The 14,973-nt window shown below is 41.4% G+C and overlaps 1 protein-coding gene across 1 annotated transcript in view; it reads right to left on the bottom strand.

Moving 5' to 3' along the window:
* The window catches only part of RNF170 (ring finger protein 170), a 46,622-nt gene that overhangs the window by 15,008 nt on the left and 16,641 nt on the right, over positions 1 to 14,973 (bottom strand). Inside the window, exons 3-5 of the mRNA XM_065406711.1 lie at positions 11,474 to 11,617; positions 3,014 to 3,089; positions 1,555 to 1,663 (exon numbers count right to left, since the gene is read on the bottom strand). Of these exons, the coding sequence (XP_065262783.1) occupies positions 1,555 to 1,663; positions 3,014 to 3,089; positions 11,474 to 11,610 (322 nt within the window). The 5' untranslated portion in view covers positions 11,611 to 11,617. The remainder of the gene's footprint in view (positions 1 to 1,554; positions 1,664 to 3,013; positions 3,090 to 11,473; positions 11,618 to 14,973) is intronic.

Here is a 14,973-nt window from a genome sequence, read left to right on the forward strand (position 1 = left end):
AGACACAGCTATGAGAAATCTCTGATCAAAGGCTCAGGGGGGGGCTAACACACCTATGGCAGAGCACCCATAGGGATGCTACTTGAAGAAGAATCCATAGGTTCTGAGGCTATTTAGAAGAGATGGTGAGTGACAATAAACTTTTACTTCTAAAGCATGTCAAATAAAATCTCAATCACAATCTCTTTCTAGAAGGTTTTTAATAAACTAAGGTAAACAAGACAACTTCATGCACTACACTGTTACCCAAGAACCTCAGTTTACAAATATTCTTCAGAACTGAGTCATCGGAAGAGTAATTTTCATTAACTTTTGGAGCACCACGTATGAGTATATTCATTTGGGTTACCCTTCCCCACTGCCTCTTTCCTTCTGCCTCTCCATAACTAAACAAGATCCCTGACAAATCAGGCACGAGTTTGCAACGTGCTAAGGAGGAAAAGTGTAATATGTCTGTGCTATATACGTATATGTACGCAAAGGCCTCAAGGTACACAGGAGGATGGCAGTAGCCCCTCTCTATGGGTATGTCTACAAGCTGTGCTGCTGTAGCATAGACACTACAGCAACGGAAGGGGCTGTCACTGTAATGAATCCATCTCTTCGAGAGGCGGTAGCTAGGTTGACAGCCAGGTTGCGACCTCACTACATTGCACAGAGCATGACATTTTTCACAGCCATGAACAAGGTAGCTAGATCGACCTACGTTTTAGGTGTAGCCAAGCCCTACGTGGCTCTGATAAGAGCACAGCTGGAATAATGTACTTAAACTCGACTACTTCTACTCAAAACCAAGCCTTAGGGCTTGTCTACATGGACACTAAGTCTGCAGCAAGCTGAAGTGTAAATCTACCCTGTACTAGTGTGCTGCACACTAAGTACCTGTCTGGCCGCTGCAGCTGCGCACTAACAATTGCCTAGCGTTGCTGATCTACCTTGCTTTGAAACAGGGGTCGATCAGTGTGCATTAGACGAGGGAACTGTTAGGGCATGGCAGTAGTGACCAGACGGACAGTATGTGACACACTAATGAGGGGTAAATTAACTCCCCAGCTTGCTGTGGACTAAGGGCTGGTCTACACTTAAAACTTAGGTTGACCTTGATACGTTGCTCAGGGCTGTGAAAAATTTCACATAGGGTTGCCAGATGTCCAGTTTTTGACCGGAACACCCAATTGAAAAGGGCCCCTGGTGGCTCCGGTCAGTCCCGTTAAAAGTCCAGTTGGCAGGCTCCCTACCCAGCTCCAGGGAAGCTGAAACATGTTCCTCCAGCTCCTAGGTGCAGGGGCAGCCATGGGGGCGCCGCACTCTCCCCCTCCCTACGCACTGGCTCCGCAGCTCCCACTGGCTGGGAACCGTGGCCAACAGGAACTGCAGGGGCAGCACCTTTGGGTCAGGAGCTTTGAAATGAGGAAGGAAGGGGAGGTTCTGTCCTCAGAGAGGTGTGATCTGCCCTGATCATCTCAATGGGATGTTAACTCAATAAACTAGTGGTGATAATGATAGTTTAAATGTCAGAATTTTTAATTTTCTCTGCTGATCATTTCTACTTACCACAGAAAAGATGTCCACAGTTTGTTTCAATGGGAAACGTAGCCTGCTGTAAACAGACTGGACAGGACATGTCAGTATAGAAACGATGTCTATCACCAGCAGATGCATCCTGTTGGGACAAAAAAGAGACTCAAATTGTTCAGGAATTAACTTCAATTTAGAAGACCACTTGAGTTTTAAAAAACCCAGAATATATTCTCTACTTGCTAGAAGTCAGACACAGATGACTCAAACTTAAAACTAAATAAGAGCAGGAATAGAATAATATTTAAATAGAAAAATTAATTCAGTAAGCAGGTGCTTGTGTAACAAGCACATTATTTTCTTCCATCTGTTCTATATAGCATACACTTCAATCTAATTAAGGACAATGAAAATAAAACCTTGTGATCCTATATTTAACAAACAGAACCCTTTAGTTTAGGTGCACTGAAGTGTGAGTGATGCTCAAAAAAACTAGCTTCCAATTCACTACTCACAAAAGCCTGTCTATACTAGGCAAGAGGCAATGCATCAGCGTTAGCTAGAAGAAGAAATTTTGGCCCGGGCCCTATTGTAGAAGCAGCCTATGTACCTCTTCATGCAAGCTCAGATGGTGGATAGTTAACTTTGAAGTTTAACAATTCTAGCATTTTGGAATTGGCTAATCCTTGGATTCCTTCCATGGTTCTGTCACAGGCATCCCAGTCTAGACTCTCCTGTTCCCATATGTGCCAGGGAAGGGGCCAATGCCTTTAGCTGGCCTGAGTGGCTCATCACCCCAGCTCACTGGGCCTTGGCTGCTGTACTATTTTCTAGGAAGCTTAGCTTGTTAGTCTAAATGCTTCTGGTCCCTGCTCCATAGCTGCAAATTGGACTCCACATTTGACTTCCTGAACCCCTACTGCCAGGCTCTATGTTACTGTGCAGGGAGCATGCACCTGTAATCTAACTTACGTTCCCTTGTGGGGAAACTTGGAACTGTCCTGTTCTCAGGGCCGGCTCTAGGTTTTTTGTCGCCCCAAGCTCCGAGAGCGTAACTGCCCAAGCAAGCAAGCAAAAAAAGAATGGCCAGAAAGCTGCCCCTGGAATTGTGCCGCCCTAAGCACGTGCTTGCTTTGCTGGTGCCTAGAGCCGGTCCTGCCTGTGCTTCTTTAAGGCTCTTCTGAAAGAGATTATGGATTCCAGTTTGAGAAACAGGGGGATAGATCTGACAGGCCCTTTCAAATTGATCTATGACCTAAAATTGTAAGGGGTTATCATGATATCCATACAAGAAATTTGTCACTTCACCAATAGCTGAAGTTAGTTTTGATAAGTCTATCTGCAGCGAATGGAGTTTATGCAATGGACATGAACACATTTTCTTTTTCTAGAATGACCTGTTTCCGAATTTTTTTAAACTTTAGCAGTAAAGGAGCAACAGATCTACACCACACATTATTACACGGATGGACATTTCCAACATCTAGTACGGTACCTGGTCTGTTTGAAGCTGCTGCCGAAGTGCCCTCACTAGCTCTTGGTTGTCTGGATGAATGTTCTGGTGCTCATTTCTGTGAGAGGGGAAAAAAGTGAAAGAACAATGACTGTCAGAACACAGAAAAACAAAGTTTTAAAACAAAGTGATTTAAAAAATAAAACTTGAAACTGAGGGGGAAAAAATCATTCACTCTCAGTCTAATGGATTTTTAAGAAAATTCCAGCGTAATTAAGGAAACTGCATGATCGATATGTTTCAAAAGGTTTTACTGATATTCTAAGCCATGTGGCACTGTGACGTTTCATCAAAGGAAAACACCCTTCTTATGACCAATCATCAAGAACAGCTTTGGCTGAAAATTATCAGTTTTAATAAATGAAAACAAAATCATTATTGTGTAAAAAATCAAGTTACTTGTAAATATATGTTAGTTAACTCAGAAATAAGAGTTATAATATTTTTTTCTTTCCATTGGTAAGTCCTTTGTTGCTGGAAACAATTATGACAATTGTTTTTTCCTTCGCTTGGCCCCGTCCCCTAGAGCAGGCTGTGGCTGCACTGCCCGGCCCGCCGGAGCACGCTGCGGCCGTGCCGCCAGGCCTGGCCCGCTGGAACATGCTGTGGCCACGCCACCCGGTCAGCCTGTCGGAGCAGGCTGAGGCCGCACTGCCCAGCCTGAGGCCGCACTGCCAGAGACATCCTCCCCTGCCCCTCCCCAGATAAGGTGGGAAGGGATGGGATGGGGAGAATGTGGGGGACCCGGGCTAGGGGTGGGGTCATGTGGGGGGTGGTCACAGGGGTTACTCCCCTGATTCCCAGCTTCTCCCCCACAAAAAATTTCCCCACCATTTGCTGTCCCGGCCTGTCAGGGTAAGCAGCTGGCGCGCCGGGACACTTTGTTTACTTAGGTTTACCTCCGTGCCTGCGGACGCTCGAGGTAAACAAACCATCTCGGCCCACCGGCAGCTTATATTGATGGCCCGGGAGCCAAAGTTTGCTGACCTCTGAATTATAGGGTCGGCTTATGAACGGGTTATACAAATTTTCCATTTTTACTTATCCATCTTGGAGGGGTCGGCTTAAAAACGAACCAGCTTATGCTTGAGTATATACAGTACTTAAAAGGAGAATCAGAAGAAAGGGCTGCATTGAGGACTGATGAGAAATGGGAGGAGATAAACATTCATCACTTTTTCCCAGACTTGAGCAGGCCACATGGAAATCTTTCTGTATCAATGTGGTGTCATTAAGCTCAGCTAAAAATCTTCTACAAGAGATAACAGAATTTTCAGTATTATATTGAGTATTGTTGAAGTTGCAAAGAAGTTCCATTATGAGTTCGTTTTCATTTGCTCTGTATTTTCTAAAACATTTACCTTTTGGGATGAAACTGCAGTGTTTGGTGTTTACTCAAAGGTGAATTTTTTTTTGAAAGTTTGAGCAAAATTCGGTGTGTGTGTGTGTGTGTGTGTGTGTGTTTTTTTAAAGTTTGGCCATGTTGAAAAACAACACACATTTCCCATTTTAGTAGTGCCTTTGCTTGGTTTTGGAAAAAGATGAAAAATTAAAGCAAACTAAAATCTAAGCAACTGAAATATTGCTAGTGAGCATGCTACATGGGAATCTGCTAAGATTTTTAGCTGAGCCTAACAAAGAGCTACTCCATCTCTGACACCTTAGTGCACCGTCACCCTGCCGAGGGGTCTGGCAGAACTGCTGTTCTCCCCGCACAATGGGCTGGAAGGGACAGGACTATTGTCCTATGATACTCCTGGGGAATTCTGCACCACTGCGCAATGCAGAATCTTGCAGAAATTACCATTGTGTGTGCAGAATTACCTTTCCCACACAGAAATGGGGTTAGCTGCTAGCCGCCATTAGGGGCCACTGGACTCAGCAGAACCTAACTTGCACGTAGAAGACACTGTCGGTGAGAGGAGGGGGAGCTGGAGGGTTCCCGGCAGCTGCAGTTCCCAGCGTACCTTGAGGGAAGGAGAGGGCGGCGCAGGAAACTTCCTGCAAGCCTGGGACCGAGCATCAGGCTGTTTCTCCCTTTGGATCCCTGGGCTCTCGCAGGGAGGGAGCAAGTGTCTGGGCAAAGGGGTGTCCCACAGCTGGGCTCTGGGGAGGAGGGGTTGTGGGTGTCTGGCCCCCGGCTGGGCTCTGGGGGAGGATGGGATGCAGGTATCTGGGCTGGGGAGCCCCTGCGGTTGGGCTCTGGGAAAGAGGTTTTCTGGGTGTCTGGCTCCCCGGCTGGGCTCTGGAGGGGGCAGGGGGGAAGGGAAAGAGAAACAGGAACTGGGTTGTCAGAGAGGTTTCTTTAACTCTCTACTCCTGGGGGAATTTGTGTGTGTCTCTGTATTGTTACAGACATACTTGCTGACAGGTATTTTGAAATAAATTATCAAAATAATTGAATCTGGCATGATTATGTAGCTAAATAGGAGCTCCCAGTGTGACTCTTGACAAAAGAGCTAACATGTTCTGGGACATATAAACAGGGCAACCTTAAGTGGGAGTAGAGATTACTTTACCTCTATATTTGTTACTGGTGTGACTGCTGCTGTAATACTGTGTCCAGTTCTGATGCCAACAATTCAAGAAGGATGTTGATAAATTGGAGAAGATTCACAGAAGAGCCAAGAGAATGATTAAAGGATTAGAGAACCTGCCTTATCGTGATACACTCAAAGAGCGAGGTCTTATTAGGTTAACAAAGAGAAGGTTGAGGGTGACATGATTACAATCTATTAATATCTACATGGGGAACAAATATTTAATAACGGACTCTTCAATCCAGCAGAGAACCAATAGCTGGAAGTTGAAGCTAGACAAATTCAGACTGGAAATAAGGCATACATTTTTAACAGCGAGGGTAATTAACCATTCAATCAATTTATTAAGGGTTGTGGTGGATTCTCCATCATTGACCATTTTTAAATCAAGATTGGCTGTTTTTCCTAAATATATGCTGTAGGAATTATTTTGAGGAAGTTCTATGGCCTGTGTTACACAGGAGATCAGACTAGACGATCACAATGGTGCCTTCTGGGCTTGAAATCTATGAATTGTTTACAACATAATTATACGCCCAAATTTTTTCCCAGGAAATACTCATTCTGGAACTCTAATTTTTATTTATATTTCTTTAAAGTGGACATTTCCCCAATGGCTCTATGAACTTTTGCAGTTTTGCATACCTGACTTTGCAATTTTAGCATCTTAGTAGTGTAGTTTTTAGCATTTAACAGCTTACGTATTCTTTCAGAAATAAATGAAAATGGCTTGCAGAGTACTTGCATGCTTGGCAATACACAATAATGTACTGTTTTACAACATTAGATATACATATATAGCCTATTGTCCCTTTTACACAAGGTTCTCAGTGAATGAGAAAAAGGACATTCACTGTGCAATGTCCACAGAAAATACATCCAGAGCTCCTGAGGAGCCTGCTTTGTTCACAGCATGCCTTATAAGAGGACAGGAAAAATCATGTCTATTATATTGGAATAGACAAGAAATGATATGTGACTATGTAATTAAAGCCTGTTATAATGTATGCATACAAGGAAGCAGAGTGAAGATTAGATGTGCAATCTTTACTTTGAAATTTCTTGAATTTTGAGTGCTTCACCACACAACAGCTTTAACCTTGTTTTATTTGTTTAAAAAAAATCCCCATAACCTGGAATGATTCAGTAGCCACCACCAAATGTCATGACTCACAAAATGAAGTGTGGTCTAAATGAGGTAAGAGCTCCTGCTTCATTCAACATACACTTCCTCCAATGAAAATGAGACAATGCTCATACGGAATCTAATTTACCTATATGGTAACACTGTAATCTCCCCTGTTAAAAAGTAAGCCTCCTTGTAGGTTTCACCTCTTTTGGAAACACCGATGTACGCAATGACTAGATAACGAAGATACTGGAAAGCAGGTTAGATAAGCCATGAGGGACAATTAGGTAGTTTCTGATATAATATTCCAGATTGTTCGGCTCCTTTTAACTTGTTAGATGAGCTAAGATTTCACCATCTCAGCTCTGTCTATTGTGACAACTAACTCTCAGCTTTTAGAGAGGATGGCTGCAAGCTGACTAATTTGTCAAGATTTAGTTACTTATAAAGGCAAACTGACTTAACAAAAGTGTCATTATAATGATGGAATTAAATAGCTGCAACTCTTGGAAGATTTTAATTTTTTTATCTTTTACTGTTAATAGCTTCTTCTTCAACAACTCAGACTTTGAATTCATGCATTGATTCTGAACTGTGATTTGTTTTTCTTTAATAAAAAGGGGAAAATCACCACGTCCCTCAAGTTCAATAGACCCTCCCCTTCACATTCCACTTCACATTCCATTTCTGCTCTCAAGGCCCCACTCAAACACACTGTTGCTCCCCATCCTGTACTGCTTCCTAGTGTCTGCTGTTCTTCCCTGGCACCCCTCTTTAACAGTCATGAACCCCACTCCAAGCTTCCCAGTCTCCTCTTTCCCATTCTATACTTGCCACATGCCCGTACCCAGTTTTAAATATTTTAAAATAAAATCTCTAAAACTGGATAGGTGCAGGAGACAGAGGTATGGATGAGAAGGAGACTGTGGGGAGGGGAACAGATGCAGGGTATGGCAACATGGAGGGGTATGGTGTTGAGACACACGTGAAAGAATATGAGGCTCATGCTCCTCCTCTCCTCCAGTGTTTGGTGGATAAGGAGAGTGGTACCCAAGAGGTTTACAGATTTAGGTGGGGACAATGCTGGAGTCTGGGTAAGGGAGTCAGGGTGCCTACTATCCTTCAAGCTCAGGAGCTGAATCAGCCAAGGATGCTGCTTAATGAAATGCATCCTAGAATACTCAAGGAGCTGACTGAGGAGATATTTGAGCCATTAGCAATTATCTTTGAAAAGTCATGGAAGACAGGAGAGATTCCAGAAAACCAGAAAAGGGGAAATATAGTGCCTATCTATAAAAAAGGAAATAAGGACAATAAGGAAATAAGCTTAACTTCTGTATCCGGAAAGATAATGGAGCAAATAATGAAGCCATCAATTTGCAAACATCTAGAAAATAATAAGATAAGTAATAATCAGCATGGATTTGTGAAGAACAAATGGTGTCAAATCGTGTCAAATCAACCTTATAGCTTTCTTTGACAGGGTAACAAGCCTTGTGGATGGGGGGAAGTGGCAGATATGGTATAACTTAACTTTAGTAAGGCTTTTGATACTGTCTCACATGACCGTCTCATAAACAAACTAAGGCAATGCAACCTAGATGGAGCTACTATGAGGAGGGTGCATAACTGGTTGGAAAACCGTTCCCAGAGAGTAGTTATCAGTGGTTCACAGTCATGCTGGAATGGCATAATGAGTGGGATCCCGCAGGGATTAGTTCTGGGTCCAGTTCTGTTCAATATCTTCATCAATGATTTAGATAATGGTATAGAGAGTACACTTACAAAGTTTGCGGACAATACCAAGCTGGGAGGGGTTGCAAGTGCTTTGGAGGATAGGATTAAAATTCAAAATGATCTGGACAATCTGGAGAAATGGTCTGAAGTAAATAGGAGGAAATTCAATAAGGACAAATGCAAAGTACTCCACTTAGGAAGGAACAACCAGTTGCACATATAAAAAATGGGAAAAGACTGCCTAGGAAGGAGTACTTCGGAAAGGGATCTGGGGGTCAGAGTGGACCACAAGCCAAATATAAGTCAACAGTGTAATGCTGTTGCAAAAAAAAAAAAACCCACCATCATTCTGGGATGTATTAGCAGGAGTGTTGTAAGCAAGACACGAGAAGTAATTCTTCCACTCTACTCCACGCTGATTAGGCCTCAACTGGAGTATTGTGTCCAGTTCTGGGTGCCACATTTCAGGAAAGATGTAGACAAATTGGAGAAAGTCCAGAGAAGAGCAACAAAAATGATTAAAGGTCTAGAAAACATGACCTATGAGGGAAGATTGAAAAAACTGGGTTTGTTTAGTCTGGAAAAGAGAAGACTGAGAGGGGACATGATAGCAGTTTTCAAATACATAAAAGGTTGTTACAAGGAGGAGGGAGAAAAATTGTTTTTCTTATGTAACCTCTGAGGATAGGACAAGAAACAATGGGCTTAAATTGCAGGAAGGAAGGTTTAGGCTGGACATTAGGAAAAACTTCCTGTCAGGGTGGTTAAGCACTGGAATAAATTGCCTAGGGAGGTTGTGGAATCTCGATCATTGGAGATTTTTAAGAGCAGGTTGGATAAACACCTGTCTGGGATGGTCTAGATAATACTTAGTCTTGCCAGGAGTCCCTTCCAGTTCTATGATTCACCCTTTAAAGAGTTATGCTGTCTTAAAGACAACCTTAAGCACAGAAGCACTGAATTGCTCTATGTTTCAATCCAGTTTGCTTCTCCAGCAAATAACCATTTAGGACATGAAGGCAGATCCAGTGTGTGCGTTCTGTACGTAGCCCTTTGCTCTGTACAAGGTATCAAGCTGACTAGCTCCCTTACCCAGGCCATCAGCAACCCTCATCGTAGCCATGTATCCCTGAAGCTCCAACTCCAAGAAAACTCTGCCTGCTCCAATATTGCTCATCAAAACCCCTTATTCTATGCATGCCTCCTTATGCTTCCGTTCTTCTTTCCTCCTCCATACTTCTATTACCTTCCTTTTTAAAGTTAAAAACATTTCCAAATTAAACTTATCAAAATGTTTAATTTATTAAATATAAACCTTTTAGGTGTTAAACATTTAAATATTTGTTTATATGTAGGACTTCTGATTTTAGGTTTTAACCAATAAACACTGAAAAAACACCCAGTAAACACACAAAAAATAAATAAAAATGGTGTTTATCCAGTAAATACAGGAAATAGATACTTGTCTCTAAGGGCTTATCCCCAATGAAGCAGTAATGAGGACCACGGGGGTGAGACTTTTAAATCACACTAATGAGCCGCACATGAATTGGTCCATGTAGACCCTGCTGGTGCACACTAAATATTCCCTAGTGCGCTTTAATGTAGTGCTGTTTGAAACAGTACTATGTGAAAGTGCACTAAGGAATATTACAAAAATAATACTAATTACAGTATATACTACTGCAATGAGTAATGTATATACTGCAATATACATTACTCATTACAGTATACATAAAGACAAATCCCAGAAAACCCCCCTCCCCTCCCAATTTGGGACAGCTACATAAAACTCAAAAATTGCTAAAAATAAACCCTGAAAAATGAAATTAAAAAAATTCCCCAAACAGAAGCCGTATTTATAGGTTTATACATTTAATTTATAAAACTAAAAACTTAAATAGGGCAAGTCACAGAAGAGGCCAGAGGAACTAGGAAAAAGGAAACTGAGGAGACATAGGATGAAGACAAGAGAGAGTCTTTCAGGGGTCTGAGGAGCAAGAGCTAACCTTTGCAGGAGGGACACAGAGCTAAAATGCACCCATCTTCTAGAATTCCTTTGATACAGGAGACTGTAGAGTGCCTGTTCTGCCCCATGTGCTACTTCTGAACTGCAGAACTGCTTCTAAGCCCCACCATCTAGTCTACTCCCTTAGTTCTTCCAGGTTCCTCTAAGGCATGCTCCATAGGTGTCCCTACCTCTAGCTCGGCCCCTCGGACAGCTTCCCTTGCCAGCATGCACATATTTTCATGCAGAATTCAATGATGGAAATCCAGTGCACGATGAAGTTTATTTAAAATTCTTCTCCTACATTTCCCTGGCTGTGAAATATCTGCTATGTTCAAATGTCTACAAACCTGCATAATCGCATGCAATCTGAAGCGTAGACAATTAATTTGCTGAAGAATCAATAACAACTTCATTACTTTGAATAGAGCAATTTTGAAAATCCAGATACATTTTGATTACCCGGCACATAAAATTCTTTAATCCTAAACCTATAGATACTTTTTTTCAAAAAAATCTCCTCCTATCCTATAGTATTTGAAACATATTTATAAACCAACTACTTACAAACAAATCAGTCAATCCATTCAAAAGTTTAAGGGAATTAAAACTAGGATTTAGAACAGAAGTGTAACTGCAACCTTAACTACAGAGTCACTATTAACATCTCCATAATAGCAAGTGATTGTGATATTAGCTATGCAGGCCATGAATTTAGTAATTTCTATTCTCAGGGAATGTTGGACCATATTCAGTTTGACCAGCTGAAGATCCGGAAAAGAGTTTGGCATCATCCCTGGAAAACTTGTCATTTCATTATGGTTATGGACTAAACATCAGTGTGTGTCAAGCAATCTTCAATTAAATAACAAGATATCTAGACTGGGATGTCAACAATTTATTTCAACAGCATGGAACCATAATTACTTTGCACCTTAATGCAACTACTCAATTTAATAGAAAAAGTTAAAACTTCACAGTAATGTTGGAATGCATGTATTGATCAATTCCTATCAACATTGTCTCACCTTAAAAGCATATACACCAGAGCAGCAATGAAAGTGAAACTGAGCACAACAGCCACCAGTACCTGGTCACTTATTCCTTCTATAACCGAATCATTATCTAGTTTCAAACTCTGAACTTCTGCTTGTTGACTGGCCATTCCAGGTCTAAAACGTAAAAAGAACATATATATAAATATATGTATACACATATATACACACACACACACAATTCTTGAAGCTATATATAATTTATTGCTTGGAATATATACCAAAAAAAGCGAAGTGGGAAAAAAGTTGAATTTGACCATATATACACAGCTTGTTGTAGGGGTTTGAACTAATACCATTATAATACCAGCAAAAGTTTTAAATGATTGGCTGCTGCCTGAAGTGTTAAAATGAAACAAGATTTTTTTTGAATCTGCCAGATATACTACCTGGGGATCCTCGATAGGAAAGACTGCTTGATTTGACACACGTTCCAAATACAGCCTATCTACATCGAGTATGCATCCACGGTCTGGAGTGCCAGGGGTTCTCAAACTTTTTCATAGCGTAGACTACATTGTAACAGTCTTTTGGACAATCCCCTATCTATGGCAACTACAGGTGGGATTTTCATAAGCGATAAATGTTAGCCTAATGTTGCTACTATTGAAGTCAATGGGAGTTTTGGAGAAAGCCACCCTATAGCATTTACTTACACAAAAGAATATTTAAGAAGTATTAATAGGGGATGGGGGAGGAGGTAATCATGCCTCCTACTCTTGCTCTTCATTGTATCTGCCCTTCCTACATGTTCTATTTCCATCTGCTAGAAACATGGAGATTTAGCATAGCACACCCAGCCCTTTCCTCAGACAAACAGCAAGTGCTCCTCAGAGCAGTTTGGAAGTCTCTGGGCTAAGCCTTGAAGGAAGAGGTCATTTTCAGATTACTACTTGTTCTAACCCAGGGGTCGGCAACTTTTCAGAAGTGGTGTGCCGAGTCCTCATTTATTCACTCTGATTTAAGGTTTTGCGTGCCAGTAATACATTTAAATGTTTTTAGAAGGTCTCTTTCTAACAACTAAACTATTGTTGTATGTAAAGTAAATAAGGTTTTTAAAATGTTTAAGAAGCTTCATTTAAAATTAAATTAAAATGCAGAGCCCCCCGGACCAATGGCCAGGACCCGGGCAGTGTGAGTGCCACTGAAAATCAGCACGCATGCCATAGGCTGCCTACCCCTGTTCTAACCCTTAACATAACATTTGTTTTTTTGTTAACTTCATATTGGCAAAGATCAGAGTGACTTGTCTTCTAGAGATAACGTTGGCTAAACTACAGCGGGAGAGGTAAACGAAATAAAATTGGCTGCAACCAGCTGTTAAACCGCTCCTGTGGCAATCAAGAAGGGCTCTGAACCACAGCTGTGAACATTATGAAACCAACCAGAGAAAATGAAGCTGGCTTTGGGAAAGGAGTGACATGTTTACAAAATATCATGCTGGAGCTGTGTTCCATCACAATTAAAGTTTTAAAAATATTTTTCCTTGATGATAAATATGGACTCTTGGAGACAAAATCTGAGACTAATCTAAACTTGTATAATTTATATAATCTTCTACCTCTCTCTCCACCCCCTCTCAGTACACACACCACCATTTTAGGACTCCCTGATACCTTCTTATACAATAAATCATTTCAGAATTTGGCCCTTAATGTTTGAAAAATGCCAGCGAGGAAGTTATTAATTAGCCCTAAATACACATTAAATGGAAAGAAAGAACACCAAAGTCATGGAGATTAGTGTACACCAGTAATGATATGATTTCACTTAGAGGAAAGCATACCCATTATTCTGGCAAAATTTCCACCAGTCTACTATTGATAGTCTCAAAAAACATCTTTTCACCAAAACTCAACGTGGACCATGAAGGTCTGGTCTTCCATCAGTGTGGGGAATTTACACGCTAGTCTCCATTATATTTGTGGGAGCTATCTACTTCAGTTTCTGCGCAGTAGTGAAGAAAGAGAAGCCAATGCATTCTGCCATCCCAGTAAGTGGATGAGTGATGATATTTTTAAGGACTGTAAGAATGGGGAAAAACTTACCCAGAACGAAGGGTCGATTCCTTTCAATGTTCCTATATACTGGCCTTCCACAGTGAAAAAACAAATGGAACAAAGCATACATGAAGTAAGTGAAATGACCGGGGTAAGTCGACCTAAGTTATGCTACTCCAGCTACGTGAATAACGTAGCTGGAGTCAACATAGCTTAGGTCAACTTACTACAGTGTCTTCACCGTGCTGCGTCGATGGAAGACACTCTCCAGTCGACTTCCCTTACTCTTCTCGGAGAGCTGGAGTACCAGGGTCAACTGGAGAGCGCTCTGCCATTGATTTAGTGGGTCTTCAGCAATGTCGATCTCCCCTTAGTGAAAACAAGTTCTTAGTAGTCCTAAAATATGCCTCAACCTGAACAGAGACCATTACTTCTGTAACTATGGTTGTAACAGTCCCCCAGCTCTGCTTGGCACTGGTGAGGCCTCAGCTGGAGGAGTGTAACCAGTTCTGAACAGCACACTTCAAGAAAGTTGTGGACAAATTGGAAAGACTCCAGAGGAGGGCAACAAACATGATAAAAGATTTAGAAAATCAGACCTATGAGGAAAGGTTAAAAAAACTGGGCATGCTTAGTCTTGAGAAAAGAAGACTAAGGGGACCTGATAAGAGTCTTCAAATATGTTATGGGCTGCTGTAAAGAGAATGGTGATCAATTGTTCTCCATGTTCACTGAAGATCAGACAAGAAGTTGCAAGAAGATAGGACAAGAGTTGCAGTCTCTGCACTGACAGAAATTTAGGTGAAATATTAGGAAAAACTTTCTAATAAGTAGTACAGGTAAGCACTGGACTAGGCTTCCAAAGGAAGTTGTGGAATCGCTATCATTGGAGGTTTTTAAGAACAGGTTAGACAAACACCTGTCAGGGATGGTCTAAATATACTTGATCCTGCCTCAGTGCAGGGGGAATGGATAAGATGACCCTTTGAAGTCCTTCTACCCCTATATTTCTATGATTCTATAATTTGCACTCATCATAGTTTTTCCCAAACAACTGTGCCACAGTCTGTTTAAATTTTTACAGAACATCTTTTCCAATGGTACCAAACCAGGACTCCTGAGAATCACAACTAAAGTAAAGTTAGAATTCACACAATAGACTTCACATATATTAATATATAAAAAAACCTCAGGTCTTTCTTTATGGACAGGTCCAGGTCCTGTGTCCTACCCCACTTTAATACTTTCAGCAGACTATGGTGCCTTAGGCTTAATTCTCTTGCAGCCCCAACCACCATTTGATAATGATTTTAGGACAGGAATGATAAAGAGGGACAGTACTGGTCAAGGGAATATGTGGGAAGTTATACTAGTATAAGGTAGGGTGTGAATTTAAAACTCTATAGTTATACCAGTATAATGCCCTGTGTGGACACTCTTATTCCAGTATGAGTGCCTTTTTTCAGTTTAACT

Source organism: Emys orbicularis, chromosome 6, assembly GCF_028017835.1.
Source record: "Emys orbicularis isolate rEmyOrb1 chromosome 6, rEmyOrb1.hap1, whole genome shotgun sequence".
NCBI classification, from domain to species: domain Eukaryota; kingdom Metazoa; phylum Chordata; order Testudines; family Emydidae; genus Emys; species Emys orbicularis.